Raw genomic sequence first — 25107 nt, 5'->3', positions numbered from 1 at the left:
AGTTGCTCTACTTGAAACTTGTTGTTCATGAAATGTTCCTGATGAGCAGTGATTCTGGCTCATACACAGGGTTGAGGACAAAAGCCAAGCAATGCAACTCAAAACTATATACTGTGTTAAAGTCTGCCAGAGGAATGTCACCAAAAGGTTAAAAGCTGACTAGAGCCACTGAAGGGAATGAGCAGAATCTCATGGGGTAACCACAGAAATTATGCAGTTGTTTGGGGCGTAGAAAGACAGAAAGATCTCATAGAAAAATGATTAGAAGTGTGTATAAAAATATGTATAGGTTTATACATACAAATGGGTTTTACCTGAAAAGTTTTGGTTTGATTCAAGAGGAAGGCTGAGATTTTAATTGATTCATATTTTTATAACAAAGCAGACAATCCTTCCCTTACAGATGCTTTATTGACACTCATGACAGAAGGTCTTGTGACCTCAAAAGCAAAGCTAAATTCTCACAAGTATATTCTCTCGGGAGAGTGAGAATGGCCGCAATACCAAAGCCCACACTTCGGAAAATGAGATGATGATGTATGTAACAGATATGAAAACACCCTTAAGGAATCTTGTATCTTTATAGACAGCTTTCCCCACAAATCTCTATCTTATCACAAGTTAAGTAGAAGCTGTATGCTTAATCCCCGTTTTCTAAATCTGCCTGAAAATGAAACTGTAAACCCTGAACTTCCAACTATAAACCTTTTTTTTGAAATGAATATTTCAAAGTATCTGTTTATTTGGCTTTTCATATTTAAACATCCTCCAACCATATTTATTTATATTGCAGGAAGGAGAAGAGCTGTTTTCATTAATCATAGTGGCCAAAAACACATATTAACAAAATAAATCATTAGTATGCAAAGAAGTCTACTTTTGGCTGACATTTTAGAACCTCAACACATATTTCTATTTTTCTTAGCAATGCATTTATCCTGTAGTGATTTTCAGACCACTGTAACATTAGAACTCATGGAAGAGAAAGCAAATGTTTAATAAACAGTATAATCAGAATAAGAGGTTTTCAAAACATTTTTCCTCACTGTGAAAATGCTTTGATGAAAATGAAAATAACTTAAATTTTCTCAAAAAAAAAATTAGAATTTTTAACAAAGAATTACCATTGGCCAATCAGTCATTTTCCAGAGCAACATTCACTTTCCGTGTATACTTCCAATGTGTCAAAAATTTTTTAATTTTTCTGGATCTGTAGTATGCAATGTGGAAGGCACGTAGAATTGGGACACCTTTCAAACTGAACAAATATTGCTTTTCTAGGCCCATCCTGGAAAAGACCTGCTATATATCCAGTGGTAAGCACTGTACCCAATCCTATCCTAATTTGTGCTTATCAAAAGCATATTATACTAGAAGACTGCTCGTCACAGTGCCAATTTTCTATTACTAAGTACTCAGCTAAATACTATCTGTCTGCATCAAGCAGCTGAAAAATCTCTGCTTCGTATTTTAAGATGCAGACACAGTACATACTTAAGAACTCTGTTAACAATTTTCTGTTGCTGCAGTAATCTCTATGTTGGCAGCATATGAGCCTAATCACTGAGAAAGATAACTGACAATTAAGGTATTACTAAAAAATGGATTAGGTGTTCTGTGGTATTGACTGGTATGTCTTCGAAAGCACAGGCATTTTTCCTTCAGCCCCAGTGGAATCAGATTCTTCCCAGGGCATTAGGTTGATGAAAGAATTACATAGGAATCGACAGTGATTATTGTTTAAAATGGGTTCATCTGTGATTTTGTTCTTAATAACATTATGGTATTCATTACTTTCAGATTCTATCTTCTTCCTGTTACAAAAATTGCCAAATTAACTTTCAGAAGCAGCATAATTATTCTATTGCTCCAGAATACCTAGGTCTGTGAGGTTCTTTTCTTCCTCCCAAATTCTAGTGATGTCAAGGAATTCAAACATGAGCTTGCAGTAAACAGCTTAATAAGAGACTGGGCAGCATGAAAGAAACTCTGCCTAAGGTTCATAAAAATAGATGGAAAACACTGACTGCATGAATCCCACAACTGACCTCAAGGTCACCAGGTTTGAACACAGCCTCCAGGCGAGGGGAGCTGATACCTACAATGCTGAAGTGTGCTGAAGATGGGACACTGAATGGAAAAATGGAAATGGAATGGAAATGGAAAAAAACCCAACTTTCCAAAAATACAGTCAAGTCCAAATACTCAGGTACTGGACTGACTAATCAGAACTATTCTTCTGGGAGAGAGTTTTTTGCCCTTGCTCCAGCATTGTCTGGAAAGTTAAAAATGCAGTGACCTGTCCCATTTGCCTTGCTTGCAGTACTGTAAAGGGAGAGAGTCTTACCTTTCCATGTGTATGTAAATACTTACTGGGGGGAACAAAAATCCACCCAATTATTAGTACATCAGAACTGTTACTTTACATGAAAATGTTAAGTGTGAGCTACTCTTTATGAACTGTTACTTTACATGAAAATGTTAATTTTAAGTGTGAGCTACTCTTTACGAAAGAGCCAGAATGCTAGGACACAAGATAACAAGAAGAGACCTACCTTTCAGAAGTCAGAATCTGAAATTTAATGCATGGAAGAGGGGCCCATTCTCTAAATCTGTGATGAAATTCTCTGTGATAAGTGTGCCATTGCATGACCACAGAGGTTTGTCTGCAAATAGCCAGGAGTAAGAAAGCCAGGAATTTGGCATGCATGATCTTTAATGTAAAAATTTGTTGAACAAAATCACTAACCTGGGGCATGGTGATATGTAATAAACCATATTTTAAACTGAGAGGTTAAAAATCACTTAGAAAAATATTTGAAAGTCTGTACACAAATTGCAGTCTAAGCAACAGCCACCTTGATATACTGCATGCATAGTCCCAGTTTATAGTTTTTAGATAGCTCACCAATATTTTTGCAGAGTTTTTCTTGTAAGGTTCTGCCACTGTGACTTCCCTTCTCCTGATGTAATGAGAAATTGTGGAATTGTATAAAAAAGCAGCAAGTTCGGGAGTGTCTTGTGGAACAGCAAACTGCAAAGAGAAAAATGTGAATGGTAATGACATACTTGGACAATGGTTCTAACAGATTTTTTCCCTTCTCAGAGGTCTTGAATTTTGAATTAACACTGTTTTTTCAATTTAACAGCACAGCCATGAGAATATACTGTCTTCAACTAGAAGCATGATGAGTAATAGCACAGTAAGATATTGCCCAGTTATAGGAATTACAGTAGATAACATTTTTTTCCACTTTTTACTGGTGTCAATTTCATTGCTGTACTTAATTTTGTTAGACTCTTGGGGCCAGATTCTGATCTCTGTAACAGGATAAATTTGAAGTTACTGCATGGAAATCTCATCACTAGTTCAGATCAGAATCTGCCTATTAAAATATAATGATTTTACCAGCTTTAGAAAGTAAAAGAAAAAAAAAAGAAAAAGCAAATCTAAATTCTAGCAACACCACTATTGATCGTTATTTGTTACAGATTTTTTTTCGTAACAATTCAACTTTGTATAATGCAACAGTTTGTCCATTTTTAATCTTATATTAAAATACCTTCTCTTCAGCTTTATCTTCACAGATTTTTATTCTCTGATTAAAACCTATTTTTATTGTTGGCAGTTTGTGGTTTTTTTTGCACAGAGCATTTATGGTTTCTTTCAAGAAGCCTCAGAGAATGCCTGGGAACTCAATTGAGGAAAAGATAAATTCTAATTCATGACAATCCAATAATATAAAATCACAATAAAACATATGTGAAAGTTTGCAATAAGATCTCAACGGGAACTCACCTAAACATAGACAAGACTATTCTCTAAGGGCCTCAGATTATAAAGAGCTACATCAGATCCATCTTATCAGTTACTTTAATCTCTGAACACAAAATATCTTAAACGAATTCCTAAAGAAAATGTTTGTAAGTGTAAGAAATGTTGTAGCACTAAAGGGAAGAGAATAGCTATAAACACACAAAAACTTCCTCACACTAATGCTGTGTAGTACTAGATTTGGAAAATAGGTACCATTCATCTGATTAAAATTATGAGGTTAAAGAAGGAACTCTTTTGACATTGTCTGAGATCTTTAGTCAAAAGCATCCTAAAAAGTGAAAGATACTATAATTTATTAATTGATTAAAACCACTAAACAAAAATAAAAATCTTTTTTTCCTGTTGCTTAATTAGGTTAACATTGTCTTTTTGCAATAAGGGAACAGTTAAATAGCTAATAAATCTCTCCCTCTCAGTGTGATAACATCTGGGAATTCTCTTTCCAGGATTCTCTCACCAGCACATATAGGCTTCTTTAATGAAGACAAATTAAAAGAACCACAATATAATGACACGCCTTTGAAGAAGGCCTCAATATATGATCAGAATTGGTACATATGTAGATCCATTTGAATATGAAATGATTTTTATATTAACTTTTTTTTTCATAAGCGTTAGCATCTTCGGTAGTGAATTATTAGAGCAAAGGTTTGAAAACAGCTCTGTCTGCTTAAGACAAAACATACATGTCTCCTGCAACAATTTAAAAGCAGAATTTCTCCGGTGGCCTACATGTTCAGGTTAAAGATATTATTTTATCCTTCTTGAGCCAGTACCTTGGAATCGTACATCTCTCTCTGTAGCTATATTGTATGACACATATTTAGCACACCACACCTTATTTTAAATGGGAAATTTAAATTTTCCTCCCTCCCTTTAACTACAATGGACTGTCTCAGTTTCCCCATCAGGGAAACCTGTACTGTTTTTTTCTCCTGAGCTTTGTCACCTTGAGCAGATCTCCAGATCTCTCCAGTTCTTCACTTCTCATTTTAAAACCCGGTTTAGCTTTCCTTTTTTCTAACCAGGCAATGCCCTCTTCTGCAATGTGTAACTCCATCAGAAATGTTCTAGAAGAGGACTTTGTGTAAAAACTGTTGTGCGAGAGGTGTCAGTGACCATTCAAGAGCAACGCATTGGATGGTATTATTTTGTCTCTAGACCTACACACAGTAATAACGGCACTGCAGCATGAGGAGACACTGCCTCTGGAAGAGGTCAGCTCCCGCCAGTCATGTTAGTGGAGGTACCTTACCCATGTGGTGGTTTTTAGCTATCAGTCTGGGGAAAAAAATCCAACTTGTCAGGAATAATGGCTCAGGCCAAAACACCATCTAGCTGAGCCCTCTTCTCATCAACACTGCCTTTAAGAAGGTGTGGAAGGAAGATTAAGAACAGGACATGCAAACATAATGCTCTCTCCTAATAACTTTCAGCTTCCAAATGTTTTCAGCTCAGGAAACTTCTGATCTGCATGAAGTTTTTGTTCCTTTATTAATCTTCACTGGACTTCTCTTTCGTGAATTTGTCTAGTTTCCTCTTAAAACCATGTAAACTTTTAGCCCTGACTACTTCTTTTGGCAAAAAGTTCCAGATATCTAATACCTGTCACCATGAACAACCACTTCCTTTTGCTTGTTTTGAATCTGGCTCTACAGGCTTCATTTGATGCTCCAATTCCTGTGCAGCGAACACACTGCATTTCTGTGCAGGAACAGGCAGAGAGCAGTCAATCCCCACCCAAGCTCTTCCCACCACTTCTGATCTTGCAGATCATACTTGTGCTCGGTCACCTCCTTTCTAGATTGAAGTATCCTAGTTCTTCTGCAAAGGAATCCATTCCATATTTTGGATCTTTTGCTCCTCTTTACACCTTTCGTAAGATTCATAATTCTATTATCCTTTCACATCCCTCACTGCCTTCAGAGAAAGTTAAGCTGCAGAAAAGTCCCTAAATAAGAGTCTTCCCATGTGTGCACAGGTTTGATTTATCATTGTGGGAGAAACAACGAAGCACAAAGGAAACCTTTCTACAAGACAAGAAATTCAGCAATGGGGAGGAATATACTGCTTTAACTGAAACTGAACAATCTAAGTCATTTCAAAGGGGAAATGCCCAAGCACCCTACGAGAGCTAGGTTCTGAAATTCAAGAGGAACCAGGCATATAATGTCCTTAGCCTTATTTGGAAATTTGAGCCAGGCATCCTGCTGTTTATACAAAACCTGAAGGAAGCTGTCTCTGTATCTTCTTCCCATTTGAAGCAATAGATAAGCATTACATGTTTGAAACCTGATTTGCGTATGACTGCTGTTCAGTGCTTTGAAAAGCTGAAATAAGGAAAGGATGTTTAAATTCTTGCAATAATGATTGTGCATCTAAAGCCCTATTCTGCTAAGACAGATTGACCATTATTTCATTATTAGAGGAAGATTTCACATGAGACTCACAAGAATTTAGTCTTGTTTATGTAACAGATGTGATCATTATCAAGTAGGAGAAGGAAGAGCAAACTCAAAAGATTAAAAATAAATCATCAAAAAATACATTGCCTGAAAATGTCATTAAGAACTGTGGCACTGTTCTACCCAGGAGCTCTGCCCTCCTGACAGTCATGCTCCCATCTCAGCTTCTTAACTGAAAGTTAAAACAGAACACGGTGGCTAGTGAGGAGGGATGTTGAACTCCTTTTCAAGTACTTGCAACCTGATCTGACCAGTGGCTTAGAGATGCTGGGCTTGCAAATATAAATGTAGCAGCTCAGCTTCTTGCTCCTCACCACTTTTGAAAAATAGGAGGAAATGGGGTGGAGAAGATTAATAGAAAAATTGTCTGTTTCCAAACTTGCTGTGTTGTGGGTACAAAATGGAAACATTTTCTATCTTCAGTTCCGTCACTCATTTCCTTTTTCTTCCTTTAGAGAAATTAATAAAAGTGCAGAATCCTAATCCCTCTCTGGCTTCCTGAGTGAAACACAAAAAATCTAGCCTATACATCAGTTTTTCTATATCCTTGTAAGTACATATTGTAGTTCTGTCTCTTTAAGCTAAAGATTTGTCTTGTAGCTCCTGTGGTCACGAGAAATCCCCTTCACTAGAAAGATGTCTCCACTTTCATCCACTGTACCGAACTGAAACCCCTCCTGGTATGTGAAAGACGTATAGCAGTTTTAGCATTTGGAACACAGCTTTTCCCACAAGATGTTTAACAGGCTACTGGTTAAACTCGAGAAGTGTTGTTTACTCCAGAAGTGTCTGGAATCAGTTATGCTTAATAAATTGGATACCTTGTTTTTGATGGGATAATATGAAGAGCTGTGTTTTGCTAAATCTTCTGACTTTGAGCCAAACCAAGCTCTTTTGGAGGGATCTGCCATCACAAACATAGATCTTAAAAGAGGCTTGTAGACACTGGCATATCAACACTTTACTGAGGACGCCGCTACTAGGCTTCCCCTTGTTAGTGTTTCCTCCAAACTCTGAGATCTTCAGCTCTGCTGTAAAAGGAGAACCACGTCCATGGAAGGGAAAGCAATTTGGATAGCAAATAATACCAAGGAGTAACACTTATGAAAAAACATGCAGGGAAATTTTTTCCTTTTGCTGGTACAATTGAAATAATTACAGAATCATTTCCAACCTGTCATAGAATCATAGAATCGTCCAGGTTGGAAGGGACCTTTAAGATCATCATGTTGCTGACAAAGTTGTAACTTCTAAGAGTTAATATTGATTAAGCTATAAAATAATCGTAGACTATAGGAATCATTTTATCAAGTGGCAATACATGAAAACTTCCATTTCTGGAGTACATTCCATGAGGATTCCAGTTGATAGTTTCCCTTTACAGGATATTCAAAGTATGTCCTTAGAAAAATTAAAATCATGAACACTCTAAGACAGGAAAAAATATATAGGCTTCTAATATGACTCCCATTTTACAGATTATACTGTCTCATACTATGTTGAACTTGACCATAATATAAAATATCGCATATGATATTAAAAATATGTATCTTATCATACACTTGGTGCAAGGAAATAGCCCCTGGCAACAGACATGCTGAGGACTGACTGGCTAAGAAGCAGCACTGCAGAAAAAGACCTGGCTTAAGCTGCACATGAGTCAGCAGTGCGCCCTGCCAGCAGCAAGGGCCAACAGCATCCTGGGCTGTATGAACAGAAGCAAAGGCAATACATTGAGAAAGTGATTACTCCCCTCTGCTCAGCACTCATTAGACCACATGTAGAAACAACATCCATTTTAGGAGCCTCAGCAGAACATGGAGATCAATATACTGGAATGAGTTCAGAGGAGGGTCCCCAGGGATGCTCAGGGCTGGAGCACTTGTCTGCAGGGAGAGGCTGAGGGAGCAGTGCTTGTTCAGCCCAGAGATAAGAAAGCTTTGGGGATACCAAAGCTGTTGGAGGGAGAAGGTTATCACAAAAATGGAGGCAGGCTCTTCACAGAGGTGCATGGTGGCACTGGGCATCAGCTGAAACAAGAGAGGTTCAGACTGGATGTAGGGAGAAACCTTTTCCCTGTAAGGACAATAAAGAAGCAGCGAAACTTGCCCAGATTTTGCAGTCTTTGTCCTTGGACGTTTTAAAGACCGGCCTACATAAAGCCCTAAACAACCTGGTCTGAACTCACAGCTGACCCTGCTTGAGTGGGATGTTGGAGCAGAGTACTCCTGAGGTCTCTTCCAACCTGAATTAGCCTATGATCTTAAAAAACCAAATGACCATACAAATTAGCTGTAAATTATTTGTATGGGAATAAAAAACTAAAATTGTGTTACACCCTTTAAAAATACTTCTGAAGAGTACAGAAACCACATACCATGCAACACAACTGTCACACTGGAAACATTATAGACTATCTGTAGCTTTTTACCCAGGAAAATGAGCACAGAGTCATTGTGAAAAATTTCCCAAAAGCTCCATCCCATTGTGAAGTGTAGGCAGAAAAAATCAAGCAAAATGCAGACAGGGATGGAAATAAAAGGGGCTGACTTACCTTTATTTGCATTGCATTAATAGGAGAGCTTGTTTGACAGTGCAATGGTCCGTGTGTCTGAATATGAAGAATGTAAAGAAGAAATTCTTCTCGACTGGACACAGGCCAACCAACATGGAGAACTGTATTGTTGATGGCACTTGGTCCTATATTGTGCAGCTGTCAAACAAATATCATCAGTACTTTGCAGTAAAAAACAACAAAAACCACAGCAACCACCACTTAGACATTTTCAAATTCTTAGTGTCCACAGCCTTGAATTACTTTGGGAAATATGTACAGATTATTAATATCATTTGATTGATGGAGATTCTGTGGCAGGTAGGGGAAAAGGATGCCTCCATGTTAGTCACAAAGCCAGTGGCAAATCTGGGAGAACAACCTTTTTTGTCTGAGTCTGTATTCAAGAAATCCATCACCTTTCCCATTTTTTTCCTACATATGAAAGAGCTGAAATTACCTAAAAAAGTATAAATAACCCAAACTAAAACACACTAGCAAAATACACTATACAAATATATACAATGAACGTTAACAGAACATACTTGAAAATAGTAGCTGAAACTTCAGGACACAAAAGAATCACATTTCAGGGTGTAGGAATAGAAGGTACAGCAGAGCTTAAACTAGTTTTTCAACACTTCTCAGTTAAAATTTCCCCAAAAGAAAAAAAGGAACTAGTTTTCCTAGAGTAACATCCTAGGACATTATTCTTTTTTTTTGTGAAAGTGAGTAAAGATAGAAATGATGGAAATTAAAAATTCTGAGCTATTCAAATAGTTTTCTTATATCAGTTTACAATTTGAAAATTTTTGATGACCACAGGAAGTTTGGATATATGTTAACACTGAGCATGAGAGCTAAAGAAGCAGAACACTATGGAACTTTTTATTCAAAGTTTCTAGACATGTGAGAACTTCCTTTTTTAAAATGTGTAGAATTTTTGGTGACTGATGAGCTTTATTTAGAACCAAATAAAAACGCCTTTAAATCTTACATCTTCTTCAGTGGAGGGTTTTTGGGTGGGTGTTTGGGCTTTTTTATGCTTTGCTGATAGCAATAAACCATGAAAGTGGTTTCTTTAATCACTGTAACTATTTTAATGCATTTGAAGTCACATATATAGTTCCACAAACAGCCCAAATACTTGAAACAGGAACATTTGTTAGATATTTTTCAGTTTAGAGAAACGTGTTAAGATGATAAATTCACAAATAATATTTTGTATTTTACAGTCTGATTTTCTTGAGTGGTAGTTTGTGAATTATAACCATACGTGAAGCACTCTGTTTTACTCCCTAGAATAAAGGTCATCCATCAGGTTCCAAAGATGGCCTGTATTCCATGTAGTTCACTCAATGCACTTTTTTCTAACCTGAACTCTTCTCTTTTAATTGAGGAATCATCAATAGAAAAAAACCCAACAACAATACAAGGTAGAAATATGTATGTTTCAAACATTAAGAGTTATTTTCTACAGAACTATTTGTGAGCAATGAGGTAACAAGTTACATGTATGTCTACAGTTTGTTTCAGTTAGCTAAATGTTAAAGGAAACATAATTTTTCCTGTGCACAACACTCACAGCTTTTGAGAAACCAGTCAAATCACTGAAAATATTTAGCATTGATTGTAATGAGCTTTTAAGCACTGTGTTGAATTCTTGTCAAACACCCAAAATGTTTTTAGATCCCTTAAATGTCAAAGACAGACTGCTAGCATAAACTAATATCTCTTCCACCAACTTGAACAGATCCTGGGGCTGTGACTTCCCAGACTAAATCTGGGTCATGTGCTAAAGCCAGAATATTTACATTTGTGGCTTTATCTAGTTGCAGATAAAGAGAATAAACCAAATTCATCAGAATTTCAATGACAGCAGCATGAGGTCCTGTGGCAACATATATAACTTTTACCTCGTAGATGTGTTCTACTAAAGGACCAAGTTCTTCTTCTTTTGTAGGTTCATCTTTGGGTTCCCAGTTGTGAAGTGGCAAAATAATTGTTGGGGGGTGAGACACTCTGTAATAAATAAAACAGGTTAAAACAGTAACTATTACCAGTGATTGGCTGCATTACCTTTAGAGAAAAATTAAGGCCTCTATAGAAACCTAGAGCCCTTAAAGGCATTTTATTTGGGCACATTCATTAGAATTACATGAGGTGAACAGTACAATGCTTCCATAAAGTACTACCCAGTCTTTACAGACTAGTGAGGGTGTGCATTTAGTTTCATACTTCCTCTGATGGATGGTCCTTTCCAGACAAGGGAGTGACTCGTTCTCTATTTGGAGAGAGGAATGCAGTCTGCTGGGTATTTACATCTTTCTCACTTATGAGGTATCTGAATACATTATCCACAAAACTAGAGTAATGATACGTAAATAAACGTATTTTCTCATTTCCATTTAAAGCCTGTAAATGTTTAACGCTATGCATCTTCCTTCCCTGCAATACATTTTTAGGTATTTATTTAACTGCTCTGACTGTAAATTCCTTATAACCTCTGTTATTATTCCTTTGAAAAACCTTGCAAAGTAGTCTGTCTCATTTTACAGGTGGGAAGCTGAGGCGTTGTGACTTCCAGAAAGTCACAATGGAAATTGGTATATCAAGAAACTGAATTCAGGACTACAGCCTGAAATAGTGCTCCAGGCTTCCCATTTGCTTTGCAAACCAAGTGGCAGCTAAGGCATTCCCTGAAACACTATTGCAACTTGCAACATGTGAATCAAACATAAATGAAGAAAACAGTGACATTTGACATATTCCTGTCTGTTATTTTATTTTTCCTTTCCTTCTCTGTCTGACCTCAATAAAGGATCAAGCAGTCTTCTGTTAATGTTTCTATTTGAATCATAAAAACTGCAAGTTCCTTGGAGGGGTCCCATTCAACCTTACTGAGTTGTTGAGAAGTGGGAAAATCAGATCCCAAGAATTTGGTTTAGCATGGTAGTTGAGTTCTGACACGGACATCTGTATTCTGCTAGTACTGAAAGTAGCTCTTGGTGCTAAAATGGTAAGCATTACCCTTTCTTTGCAAGGGTCAACTCTCATTCAGTTTTGCTGGTTTCCAGAATCTTTAGCTTAAAGAAAAGCCATAAAATTTCAATGCTTGTTCTGCCGAAGCTGGAATTTTGCTGACAGAAAACTGTTAAAAAAGAATTGCTAATGAGCTTTTTGTCAGAATATAACATCTGACTTAAACGATGGACTTCTATCCACCAATGTTAATTTACTTTCCTTTGAGTCTAAACAGAGAAAGCACCACTGCAGACTGGCCCTTGAAGAAGAGAACAGAAGACTGGGTGTTTTGTTGCAAATGATGACATTTTAAAATACTTTAGGAAGAAACAAACTGTTCTTGCTTCCAGCTCTTCTGTCATATGCAGTGAATGAAATGTCTGATGGAAACTTTTCTAGAGAATACAGCTTCTCAAATCAGCAAGTAATCCCAGAGAAGAACAACTTAATACCATCCAGCTAAAGTACAACTCTTCACAAAATGTAGGGTGTCCTGGAGTATCCTGATAACTCTAAGTACTTCCCCAGACTTCAAAAGGCCAGCAGTTTGTATTAACAACTATGCCAGAGGACCAATTTACAAGCCAAACCAAATAATAAAGGAAATTAAACATATTCATTAAAAAGCTATTTTAGATGAGGTACTTAGCCTAACTTGTTATATTTCTCAAATGGCCTTGTTTCCAATAAGAATTTTAACTCTTAACTGTTGTTGGAGAATAGGAACTTTCCTGTGTCTTTACAAAAGCCACGACACAGAGACCCTTAAGCTACCGCAAAAATTTGCAAACCAGAAACTGTACATAGAAAAAAAGAAGCAGGCATGAGGTTTCAAAAACCAGTGTTGTCTATTACACTCCCTGTGCAGTGTTTTTCTTATCCACAAAATTACAAAGTGCAAAGTGTAAACGTAGACATTCAATTAAAATTATTATAAGGTATATGAGAACATCTAGTTTAACAGATTTTACAGTTATTTTGAGGAATTCTGCTATTGAGATGAAAGTATCAAACGCACGTCAAATTAAACAGAAATCCTCTGACTATTTTATTTTGCATTTAACTGAGAATATTTTTAACATTTGTATGATTTATTAGACAAGGATTTTTCCTAGACTTTTAGGTGACAATGATCAGTCAAACAAGAGCACTGAAAAATAACATAAAGGAAGTAAAGGAAAATGCTTAGGTGGGATATACAATAAGAATTCTGTCAGCTGCAAATCCTCCCAGTCCAAATTACTTCCTTCCTGAATCCCTCCTTCTTCTGGTGCTCTTTCAGCAGTGGGAAATAACAATTACAGCTATAAAACTTACATTTTTATAGAAAAAAAAAGGTAAGAATAATAATAAAATCTCAGTTATCAGAGCAACTGCTCATTGAATGAACTATCTAAGGAGTTATCTTAAATTTCTTTTGAACAGGATATTGAAGATGTCTTCCTTTCTCATAGAGGCAGTATTTGCACGGGTCCACTGTGCAAGTATATATGCATGTAAGTACATGCATAGTTTGATAACTACTTACTTTTCCTCAGTGTAAAGTACAATGATTCCAGTCCCACTTCATGCAACTCTGTGCAGAGCAATAGGGAAACAAATGGAAGATATTTTCCAGTCCAAATGTGGACACAGTCTCTCTTTTATTTTTATCTAGGAAATTGTGAGCAAATAGTTCCCTTGGAGCTCTATGTTTTAGCATCTCTGAGTAATTAGCAAAATCTGTCAACAAAGCTTTGGGGAATTTTCCTTTGTACATGCATGCTATAGCTAGTAAGAAACTAAAAGACTTAAGAGGAAAGGAACTGGAAGTCATTCAATTAAGCAATTCCTCTGTATTTAATGACCTGTTTCTTAGTGCTGCAGGCAGCAATTCAAGCCACTTTTTCCACTTGTGGGCATGCTCTTTTTAAGAATCAAGGATGTTTTGGTCATTTTTTGGTGTCTATCTATTTACCTGTTACAGAATTTTTCATTAAAAAGAATACACCATGACACAGAATGAACATGATGGCGGCAAAAAGTTTCCAAAAAGTTTGCAAAGAACACAAAAAGTTTGTAAGATTTTCCCATGAAATAATGAGCAACCTCACTGTAAAAAAACAGAATCCACAGCACTGGAAGTACCCCTTACTGACAAGTCTTCTGTATGTGTCCATAACCATTTCTTTGATGCACTAAAACTCCAGCCAGTCCTTAACCTGGGTGTCCACCCATGGCAACATCTGGCAGTTGCTGTCTCCCAACATTTTCTCACACATGTGCAGCCCATCAACTAACCCCTTGATTCTTATTATGTCAGCTTCTACTTCTCTTTCTGTGTTACCTTTCCCCTCATTTTGTACTTTTCAACTCTCTTCCTATCCAGCTCATTTCCCTAGATCACCACTAACTACAGAAAATGAAATAACACTCTCATTTCTGTTCTTGTTAAACTTCTTGTCTTCCAACTGCTCCTTTTCAAAAATATAAGCATTAACATATATCCACACAGTCTTTGAGTAACAGTCCTCTTTTTTCCACCTAACTCTAGTCTTAGGGTTAGTCATCTTAACTTGCAAAGCACTTACAAAATGTGAGAAAGTCTTTAAAAACTCCCTGATTTAGACTGAATATTGGAGCAGAAAACATGATCTCTGTGATCTGCAAAAATGACTGGATTCTCTGCTGGCACTAGGTAGTCAAAGTATTGTCTTAGAAGTGATAACAATAAATGGATTTTTATAAATCCATAAAAGCATAAATAAATGCATTTTTATTTGTTTACACCTGAGGCAGCCCCTTGAGGTGCATCATGTAAGAGACATCTGCCTCTCTTGGATCAGTCAAGCCTCATGGCCTGACTGTGGGATTGAAGCTGTGCCTGTTCTCCTCGTGCAGTGCTGAGGCTGGTTAAGGTCCAGAGCTGTAGTTTGAGAAGAGGAGATGTAGTAAACCTGAGATCCCAGACAAAAAGCATTTGGGGCACTTATTTGCTTTAAAAGAACATCCTGTCGACTTCCTCCAGGATGCCAGGGTAGGAGTCTAGTTCCAAGATTCTACAGGGTAGTCTGAGATTCTTATCACCTAATTGCATTTTATAGTTTTGGAAACCAAGGTGTATGGGAGAACAGAGATAGAAATAATCATCTTTGATCATATCCTGTGCTTCTTTAGTTTTGGTGTCCCTCGTGTCAGTAGACAGGCACCTGCTCCGGACAGAAATGTAAGAAGCCTACGATAGTAGCTGGTTGACTTCTTGTCATAGCTTGCTCCTTATTCATCCCTTCTCCAAAGGCCCCACTCTGCTATATGCCTTGCCATAATGTGTTTCCTTGTTCCAGTCATAAAAGCAGCAGATTCTGCTTTGGTATTCAGAATTAAGTGCCTAAGTGGTTGCACAAGCAGACCTATACATACAAACAGGCACTTTGTACTAGTAACATCCATACGGAATTTTAATGCCCAAATAAAATGTTGGCTCTGACTGGTGTTACTACAGTGTGGGATTCTACAGCGTGCTGCATTTGCACAGACACTCAGTAAGTTTACTGGAGTCCATGCGGGCGGTCCTGCCTTACATGACCTGGTAAGTCCTTAGTAGCTGCATCCTGGAAGGCTTACAGGGGTGAGACTCCCTGGGAATTCTCAGGTGTTCTTGGTGGATAAAACCTTTTGGAGTATAGTATGTCAAAAGATGCACTACATGGGATTATTATATGTGGAAATATTCAATACAAAAAATAGTTATCATTCTGAATTGAAATGTCAAATACTTACCCTCTGATCTGTACTTGAGCCACAGCACTGATGTTGATATGGAGGTTAACTAAATTGCTGGTGGGATTAATCTTGTTAGAACTGGAAAAGACGTGTACAAGGGTTAGATTGTTACAGATACAGCACTGAATACCACAAGGCCTACAATTAGGAAGTGATGCCGTTGGGCATATTACAGCATGGGCTTGTTATTGACACTCTTCAGTCTTGTAGAACACTTATTTAAATTTGATATTATTTGAGCTCATCACACATTTAATAATATAATCAACTCAAGCTTTCTTACAAGAATCCTATGTGTGAATATCATGATACAAATTTATGTAGTTCAGAGTATCATGTAAATTCCGTTGTTGACTTGGATATCTGTATGGACATGAGTATCTTAATAGAATACACGGGTGTTCATGCATTGGAGGAAGGCAGTGTTAATGAACAAGATAGGCTTTGTTGCAATAAAATTTGCTTTTATGAACCTCCAAACTTGTGACTTCTGCATGACAGAGTCTCTGCGCAAAAATCACCAATATAAACTTCTCTTTACCTTTCTTATTTTCTCCCCTCCCCTATCCAGAGAGTGTTTACACCTTTAATCCCACTCAGCAATGAAAACAGATCCCTGTGTTTAAAGCCTAGTGCTCTCACTGATTTTATTGTCTTTTCTTATTGCAAATCCTTAGTAGCAAAGGTAGTTTCTCTCACTTCAAAAGGGCATTTCTATGATTATAGCCCATTCATGCAAAAAAAGGTTTTCAGGTTCAAATTCATGAAGACAGTGAAAATAAATAATTACAGACTTAAAATTTATTTAATTATGGGATTAATGATACTAAGTTTGGAGGTTTTTTTCAAGCAAGCGTGGAAGTACTTCTTGCTTCACGGAGTTTTTGTTGCTGTCACAGTTTACTGTTATCACATCTGGGTAGCATCAGTGAAATGGAAACAATCAGAGGAGGCCAGCATTCCCAGCAACTGATTCCTGAGGAGTAAAGGGCAATACTGCTTTGATCCAGGCTTTCTGGTTACAGCTTTCTAAAATTAGAAGCAGCTCTGATTTGTTTGTAAACTAATGCAGATTCCCCTCAAACATAATTTGAACTTTTGATGTAATCCTCTATAGCCATTGTTTTGAGTACGAAAGTACAAAAATTGCTTAAAGTATAAAAATGACTATACCACCAATTTGTTAGAAAAAGCTTTTCTCTGATTTGTATAATGGTACTACTTTCCATAGAGTTAAAATACAGATTTTTGATCATACCTATTTAGTATTCAAATCTTGTTTGTGCTTTATGGTATTCTGTAGAGAATAAAATAGTTTAAATATAAGTGCCAGGACATCTCCCTCTCTAAGGGGTATGTAATTGCTTAGCAAAATCCACATCAGAAAAGGAATTGGATTTCAAGACACTACTCAGCCTCTTGCTTATTTCCTATAAGTAATGCACTTCAGCCTTGAAACCAAAATATTTATTTTCCACTTGATGTTTTCGAGCAAGTTAAAGGTCTCTCTTTTGAATAACTCAGACCAGGACACAAATTCAGACACGTTCTCTGCTTCCCTTTCCTTCCATTTAGGTAATTTCTTCTTCTGCCTTATGGATTTCTGTTTCCTTTTTCTTTTAAGACTGTTTTACCTGTTCACTAAGGACACAGACATGCACAAACTGTAGTGCTGCTTGGGAAGGAATGTACAAAGCAGTGAGTTCTACCTGTAGGGTACATTCTCTATGCAAGAAGTTTAATTTTTTTGTTGTTGTTGTGAAGTAGCTGGGTGCTTTTCAGCATTTTGATACCAGTTTGTGGAAACTGTCCTTTTTGACAGCCCAGCAGATTCTTCCCTTTACATTTTAGTGAGTCACACTCATGGAAGAAGCATGAGATGTTGCTGTCTCCTGAAGTTCAGACTTATTCCTTGGTAAAGCCTTGTCACTTTTTCTATGAAGGTGACTTACCCTCAACTGTTATTACCTAGAAAGATCTAGCTACCCAAAAAGCTCTGAACCTCCCCAGTTTCACAGCATGAAAAGGGTAGTGACGACAGCCTCTGATACCCATTTCAAACTGTACTGCTTGCATTAATGATCTGACAGTGAACAGTGGTATGGACAGGTGACCTACGAGGTAGATATCTTGTACCTCTGTCTGGAGGAGCTCATGCAGAGGTCTGCATGGCCTCCAGCTCACCAGCCAGACCCCTGGGAGAGGGCTGAGGCCTAACCAGGCACCTCACTGTCTTCTCTGGTGTTGCTGTGCCCTTCCCGAGTTTCCACACGTCCTTTCCTTCAAGGGTTACGTTCTGGGAACATGACTTAAACATTTTAAATGTCTCAGTTATTTACCATGGTGAACATGATCAAGGCCCTCATTAAAGGCCAGACATTAGCAATTAAGTCTCTGCGTGTGGGGCAGGGAGGGCCCCATCAGGAACTCCAGTGTGTATTTAACGAGGACAGATGGCGCAGAAGCCCTGCCACCTACTGAAAAAATCCCAGGTTTGTTCTTGCTATTATCCTAACCCAGCCCATCCTGTGCTTTTTTGTCCCTGTGCAAGAAGTACTGCTCAGCATAAAACAGAAGATTCTCTGGCAGTAATATTTCAGCCCCACAAATATGGAGGAACCTAATGGAAAAATGACAAAGGCTCACCTGCATCAAACCGAAAGAGTTTTCTCTCTTCACGCCAGTAAATCTGTTGAGCAGATTTTAACTGCTCTCCTACTAGTTTTTAAATTGTCGTGAAGAAGTAGAATATCTTTTTTTTACATGGCATGTTTTTAAATACAGAACTTTGTTACAAAGTGATCACTGTTCATTAATCCTGAAGTGGAGAATACAGTGCAAATTGGGCAAATCTGTAGGAGATCCTTGGACCACTGACCAAAATCAGTTACCCTGAATTTTAACATAATAAAATTCTCAGACTAACTCTAAGACTGATTGTGCTAAAAGCTAACAAGGTTCCAACTGCACAAGTCTTCCTGAAGAAAGCTACTATAGGAATGCCCATGAAATAAACACTGACGCTAAAGAGTTAGTGACCTTCTTATACATTAAACTTTAGATATCACAGGAATTCAGAATTTAAATAACCATACTCTTGATAAAGCATCTAACCTTTTTATTTGCAGCTCAAAATTGATGCTGAAATCTGCATTTTCAAAATGCTGAACAGAAAATCGAATGCCTGTAGAGAACTGGGAAAGAAACAAAACAACAGGTTACTAAAAATGGCTTGATCCTGCCGTATTGAGAAAGGAGTACTGTTCAATACCACATTTCACAGACTTGTATAGGACACTGTTAATTTTTAAAATTAGTATGAAATAATATCATTTAGTTGTTTTTAGGAAGAAATACCATGCTGCCTGTGTATGTCACCAGATGGAAAACTTGGCTGGACAGAGGAAAGATCAAGAGAAACAGAGAAGCATACTCCCAAGAACACTGTGGTGGGCCCTTCTTCATCCAGACAGTCTGCTTTACTTTGCCAAGCCAAAAGAAAATAATAGCTGTCTGGCACCTCTCATCCCTGTCTCCATCCATGTATGCCTTTGTCCAGGTCTCCAGGGTTTCCTGCTCCTCCCATTGTCTCTGTAACTGTGCATGAGCTGCAAGCTTTAGGTGTTGCAGGGCTGACTGATCACCTGTTTTTCTTCTAGAGGCTAAATTAGCAGCAGCTTGATGTTTTAGTTTGATTTGGTTTGAGCTTTTTTCATTGCAGCTTCTGGGAGCTATAGTTCAGTTATGAAGAATACAACTTCAAAGTTGTATTTGCAGTTCAGTTTGCCACATCTCTCAGCATGTGACCACAGACGATGGAGGGCAAAACACACAATTCCCCAAACTGAAGGAGATAAAAGTTTCCACTGGTGCTCCCTTGTGTTTATGCAGACCTTGCTTCCTCCATCTGATAATTTCCATTTGCTTTGCAAGAAGGGCACAGAGTAAAGCAGAACAACCTAATTCAGAAGACAGAATGGAATTGCAGGGCTAACTAAAGAAGGAATACACAACAGCATATGGTGGGGTCTCTGTAACCCTCTTGTTGGACACTTACAGCCCCGGTATGCAAGTGGCAGGGGAGCAAGGGGAGATGCCATCTGCCCTCCATGTTAAATTAATAAAATGGTACTGCAATATTTAAATTAATGGTTTTAATTGCCTTATTTCAACTGCATGTGTTTTGAATCTGGTAGTTTTTGAAATGTGAATTTTGCATTGAGATTGACAGCAAAGTCAGTAGCCTGTAATCTTTGTACAACTTCTCCCTCCCCCCTACCTCCCCTGTTGCCTGCTGGTAGAATTTCCTGCTAGATAACTTGCACACTCTGCTTTCATTTTTTTAAAAAGGATGGTTACATATAGCCGTATTATCCATGTGGAGAAACAATCTTCCTGAGAAATTCATCAAAAGGCATTGGGAAATGAGGACATCATACCTTCATCTCTGCCAATATCTGACTAGATTACAGGAGAAAAAAAAAAAGTAAAAGAAAAAGAGTTGTTCGTTTGGCATACTTTCCTTAACATACTTGAGGTAGCATTCTCAGCAACAGGACAGCACACAGCAATGTAGAGTTTTCTATTTGGGACCTAGGTTCAATAGCACTGAAGAAGAGGTATTTTCCTCTGTGGGTGTCATTTCAGATGTTTAAGCAATTTCTTTACCCCAAGCATTATTTTTTTTTTTAAATTTTCATTCAGTTCTCCTCTCCTCACTTGCAGTGGTCCATCACTGAATCTTAATCCATCTCAAGAACGAGACTTAGCTAACATGTTTCAATTACTTCTTTCAGTTGTCCTATGCTGAAAGCAATATTGTCATCATAAAAGAAATGGCAAATTCAAGTCTTTGAATTCTGAGCATTTTAATGTCATAGTTATAGTTACTTTTGCAAGTAAAAGCTTTAAGATTAAAAGATAATGCTCATTAAATTAAGCAGAAGCTGAATAGCTGACTTGGAATAGAGATATAAGCTATTCTTAAGACCACTTTTTGGTGATGATTTTAACAACTGTATTGATATTTCATTCACCTTTAAAAATACAGGGTGATTTTTTTAATCTCTGAGACGAAAAATTCCAAATATTCAATTCAGCATTTCTTTGACTGTTTTTTTTAGTAATCACATCTATATAAATGTTTCCACTTACAGCAGAAAAAAAATTTGATGAACCAGAGATAAAATTTTCCTCCGATAGAGCAGAGATGAACTGCAGTTTTGATGATCTATTATACCCCTGAGGCTTAATCCCTTCTTTAATACTGAAACACACTCCTACTGTATGAGCCTAATAAATTGCAGATGTTGTCTTTGCATGGTTGTATGACTTTGTTAATGTCAAGTAACCCTTGACACTGCTACTAATAATGGGGCAAAGATGCTCACATGCCCTTGCTGAAAACCCACTGAGGCCAAAGGAGGTGAATTTGCTTGAGCTTGTAACTTAGCATTCACTCAACCTTCTTATTTTAGTAGGATGTTCATTTTATCAGAATAGATTAATTTTATTTAAAAATTTCCAAGTCAAGTTAGTTACATTAAAATTGCATTATTTTCCACACTAGTAACCTCATGTATCTTTGAAATACATGACATTTCTGCTATTACTGATGATAAGCTTTAATCTGTTGTTATGTTACACAGGATCTAGAATTATGCCGGGAGACAGAGGGCTAGCTTTTTTTGAAGTATCTAACAGTGCATATGAAAGATAAAGCCCCTGTGCTCTTTAAGAATCAGTTTAGTACATACCAAGAAATAGGTGAGATCTTTCAAGCCTCCCAGTCTTCTAACCTTATTTCTATTCATTTCAATTAAATTCCAAATTTTTCTCCTAGAATAAAATAAAACCTACATCTCACTCAGTAAGTCTGCTGAACACACACTAGGAAGCTTATCAGTCTGATCCATTTCAGTGTCATAAGTAAGTACTTTGAGCACTCTTTGCCAGTGAGATGGTATCACAGACATTTAGTTTGCATTCTGGGCCATATGGGTTTGTGACTTTCCTTCTCATTTCTGTTTAGCTTCTTTTTTATCTTTTCATTTTTTTTTAACCACAAAGATATTACTGAAAAGGCTAAGCAATTTTTGTGGCCAGTAAATGATTTTAAGGTCACAGATTTTCAAAGAGTCAGATATACCAAGTTTGATGACCGTAATGCATTTTGAAGATGTGAAGTATCAGACAACTCTGTAGCCCATTGCTGCAATATCCCATGGGTTATATCACTAAATCCTGACATAACCCTCATACTCCGAAGCTGATCTTAAAGAATTCAAGAATTCTAGGATTTCAGGGTGCTGAAAAGTTGTTACAGTGACTCAATAGTTAAGAGTTTTAGGAATGTTTGATTTTGACCTAACCCTCCCTTCCCACTCCCTCACAACTTCCACAAAGAGTCCCTTTCTGACAGAATATTTTGAGAATAACTGATCTCCTGCCAGAGCCGAATTGTTTTTGCAAAATTGGAAATGGATCAGAGCAGCCTTTCATGATTTATGCAATTTGTACAAAGGGTTGGTATTTCGCTGTTGGAAGTACTTTTGCCATCATAAATACGCTTGGACTGAAAAAGCTCAAGTCCTTTCACCTTTACTAAGCTTCCAGGAGAGCTGGTTTCAAAGATAAACTTAGGCTTTAAGCTTTCACTCACTATAATCAAGCAGTTTTGCCATCTGGCTTTGTAATGCTCTATCGTCATATGCCTTAATTTTCAAGGGTTGGATTCTTTTGTTATAAACCAGCGTATCCTTAAACATGTTATGAACCCTGCTGTTTCATTCTGCTACTACTAAGTTTCTCTTTATGAAGTATTTTGCTTAGGAATATTTGCTAACAATGCATCTATGGCAGCCCTAGAGCAGATTCTGAAGAAAAATAAGATTAGTTATGCTGTGACAATTCATAAGGAAACAGGTGAGAGTAGTACTGTTTTAGTGGCCATCAAATAGCATTCCTGATGTCTTCACACTGCTAGCGTTTTGGGTCAAGAATGATGTGGAAACAGGGCTTTAGATTCAAAGGGAAGAGTGTGAGGGGCTGTAGTGTAATACCTCCAAACTCAGACCTTTCCATTGCTTGTGTATATGACAGTATGCAAACCACAAAGATTTGTTCCTAGCTTGGTATACACTGTTAGTGTCTTTTGTATTTAGTCTTCCTTTTCTCTTCAAAATCCACGGGTTTTTATGCTGTCTTTCCCTTCACTGCATCCCAATCATCCACAAGATTTTTGCCCACTTTTGTCTATATCTTGAGAATTTGTCTCGGCCATGAGACCAGCTAGGAAACCACTAAGCAGATACCTAAATTTGCTGGTTTTCTGGTACAAGAAATTATCTGCCTTGACTTGAGATTTATCTAGTGCTTCGGCCCATCATTGCCTCCCATCATCCCATTATGAAAAACTCCACTCCTCAAAAATGTTTTCAATTACTCTTACTTTTTAGGAGTTTCATTTGGTAGAATAAAACAAAAACTACAAAGACTTTTAGCCCTCTCCTCTACACTCACTGACTCCAATATCTATCCAGTTTGCCTTCTTAGGGCAACGTTGTTCCCAGAAAATGTTTATAGTACCCCCTTCAGGTTTCTAGTTCATGGTAGTTCTACAGAGAAGGATCCTCACTAGGCAGGTTCATGCTCCCAGTAGGTCCATCACCTGGAGATAATTTTTCAATGGTTTCCAGCTCCTTGTAATCCCAAAGAGTCTATCTGCAACTGCTCGTGACCATGGAGGCAGATGACTGTGTGAGACACCTGGTCTCACATTCACTTTCAGAAGCCCTATGACTGATCAGAAGGTAACCCTGTGATGCAAACAAGCTTATTCTAGTCCCAGTCTCCTATCACATGACCCATTTTGTTCTCTTATTGAGGGTCAGACAGTAAATCCTTCAAGATCCTAAAAGGCCAGAAAACCACCCCTCTATAGAGAGTCTGAAGAGTGAAATATCGATCTTCCATATGACAAACCTTAACTTAATAAGGACTTTGAAAATATGAAGGAAATATGCTTTGGTTTCATTGCAAAGCTCCAGGCCCAATATGAAATGCAAACAGCAGCAGTTTTTAATTAAAAGTTGTTGTTTATTCATCGTATATATTCATGCTGATGACTGCTTCATTTTTACTAGGACAACTTTTTATCTAAGTATATAAGCTCGGGCTATTTGTTTTTTGTTAAATATTCATAGCATTGATGAATTTATGAGCAGCACTAGAATTCCTCTGCAAGGGCATCCATGGCGAACGTTCCTGGGTTCAACAGTTCTGGGATTGCCCTGAACCGTTTTGTCATGAAATAGCGACAAGTGATGACAACTATGGAATGGGTAGCGCTTTTTTATCTCCAAACCTATGTTTAATCCTTATCTTCTGTCCATCATCAGTCATTATTCAGTCGCACTTTTGTCTAAAAACAATGCTATGAATGTTCTGTCTAATGTTCAGTATAATTTATGAATAGCTGTCTTAGGAAAATGTTTAGAATGACATTAATAACTTGAAGGAGAACTTGACTCAAACCACATTTTCATGGATATAAATCATGATATAAACTAATAAGACAACCCTTATGCACTCAAGATAACAATCAGGCTAAAGAAGCTGTCATTTACTATAGTTATCTTAAGCAGAAAGAATACTAAAAGGGAGAAATAAACATGCCATTATGGATTGGAATTCTCATTATACTAGTGTAACTTCTTTAACTTAAATTGAATCACTCTCATTTTTTTAGAGTAAGTTAAATAAAACACAAGCTGTAGGATTATTAATCTTTTAGAACAACAAATTGTTAGTTTTTCAGAAGCACAGTTCTGCCTCTTATTACACCAACAATTTCCTGTCCAAGTAAATAATTCAGTTTAGGTGCTGCTTATTGAGACACATTCTGCTAATTGAATAGTCTTCCATTTGCTCTCCTTTAAAATTCAATTAGATAAAAATCAGTAAATGCATCTGGTTTTCCCTTACGTTTGCGCCAGCCACCATGGGGTTCCCAAGATCACAAACCACCATTCTAGTTTCATTTTCCATCTTGTAATCACAGCTCAATACGCGCAGTGCCTGTAACAAAAGGACACCAATATGGAGGTCAGAGATCACAGTGAAATGTATCCAGTTGGGAAAGTGATGCCTTTTTGACTGTGACATTTCTTTTGATTTCAGACACCTGCTCAGTGCACTATCAAAACATTTAATGGGTTATTGTCAGACAATGGGGGAAAACTGATGCCAGGGAAAAACAAACAGGAAAGTTCCCCAGTACTTTAAGAGCCATGATGAGATCACTCTATTTCTAGTTTTAACATACGGCGTTGTTGTTGTGAGTCATTCCTATAATGACTCAACAGAGAAAAAAAGAGTAGGCAAAACTGAGTGAGGAGAACAGGCCTCACACTAATTGCAATGGTTGTATTATCCATCACTAGACGTCTCTGCGGTGAATTTCT

General features: G+C 37.4%; 1 protein-coding gene across 1 annotated transcript in view; it reads right to left on the bottom strand.

The window, feature by feature from the left end:
• ITGA8 (integrin, alpha 8) overlaps positions 1 to 25107 on the bottom strand; it is a 117550-nt gene that overhangs the window by 24894 nt on the left and 67549 nt on the right. Inside the window, exons 21-27 of the mRNA XM_009888963.1 lie at positions 24629 to 24721; positions 18758 to 18837; positions 15641 to 15721; positions 10774 to 10879; positions 8858 to 9016; positions 7913 to 7915; positions 2909 to 3034 (exon numbers count right to left, since the gene is read on the bottom strand). Of these exons, the coding sequence (XP_009887265.1) occupies positions 2909 to 3034; positions 7913 to 7915; positions 8858 to 9016; positions 10774 to 10879; positions 15641 to 15721; positions 18758 to 18837; positions 24629 to 24721 (648 nt within the window). The remainder of the gene's footprint in view (positions 1 to 2908; positions 3035 to 7912; positions 7916 to 8857; positions 9017 to 10773; positions 10880 to 15640; positions 15722 to 18757; positions 18838 to 24628; positions 24722 to 25107) is intronic.

This window comes from Charadrius vociferus, unplaced genomic scaffold, assembly GCF_000708025.1.
Source record: "Charadrius vociferus isolate BGI_N301 unplaced genomic scaffold, ASM70802v2 scaffold297, whole genome shotgun sequence".
NCBI classification, from domain to species: Eukaryota; Metazoa; Chordata; class Aves; order Charadriiformes; family Charadriidae; genus Charadrius; species Charadrius vociferus.
The sequence above is the reverse complement of the archived record's forward strand: the minus strand, read 5'-3'. Positions and strand labels throughout refer to the sequence as shown.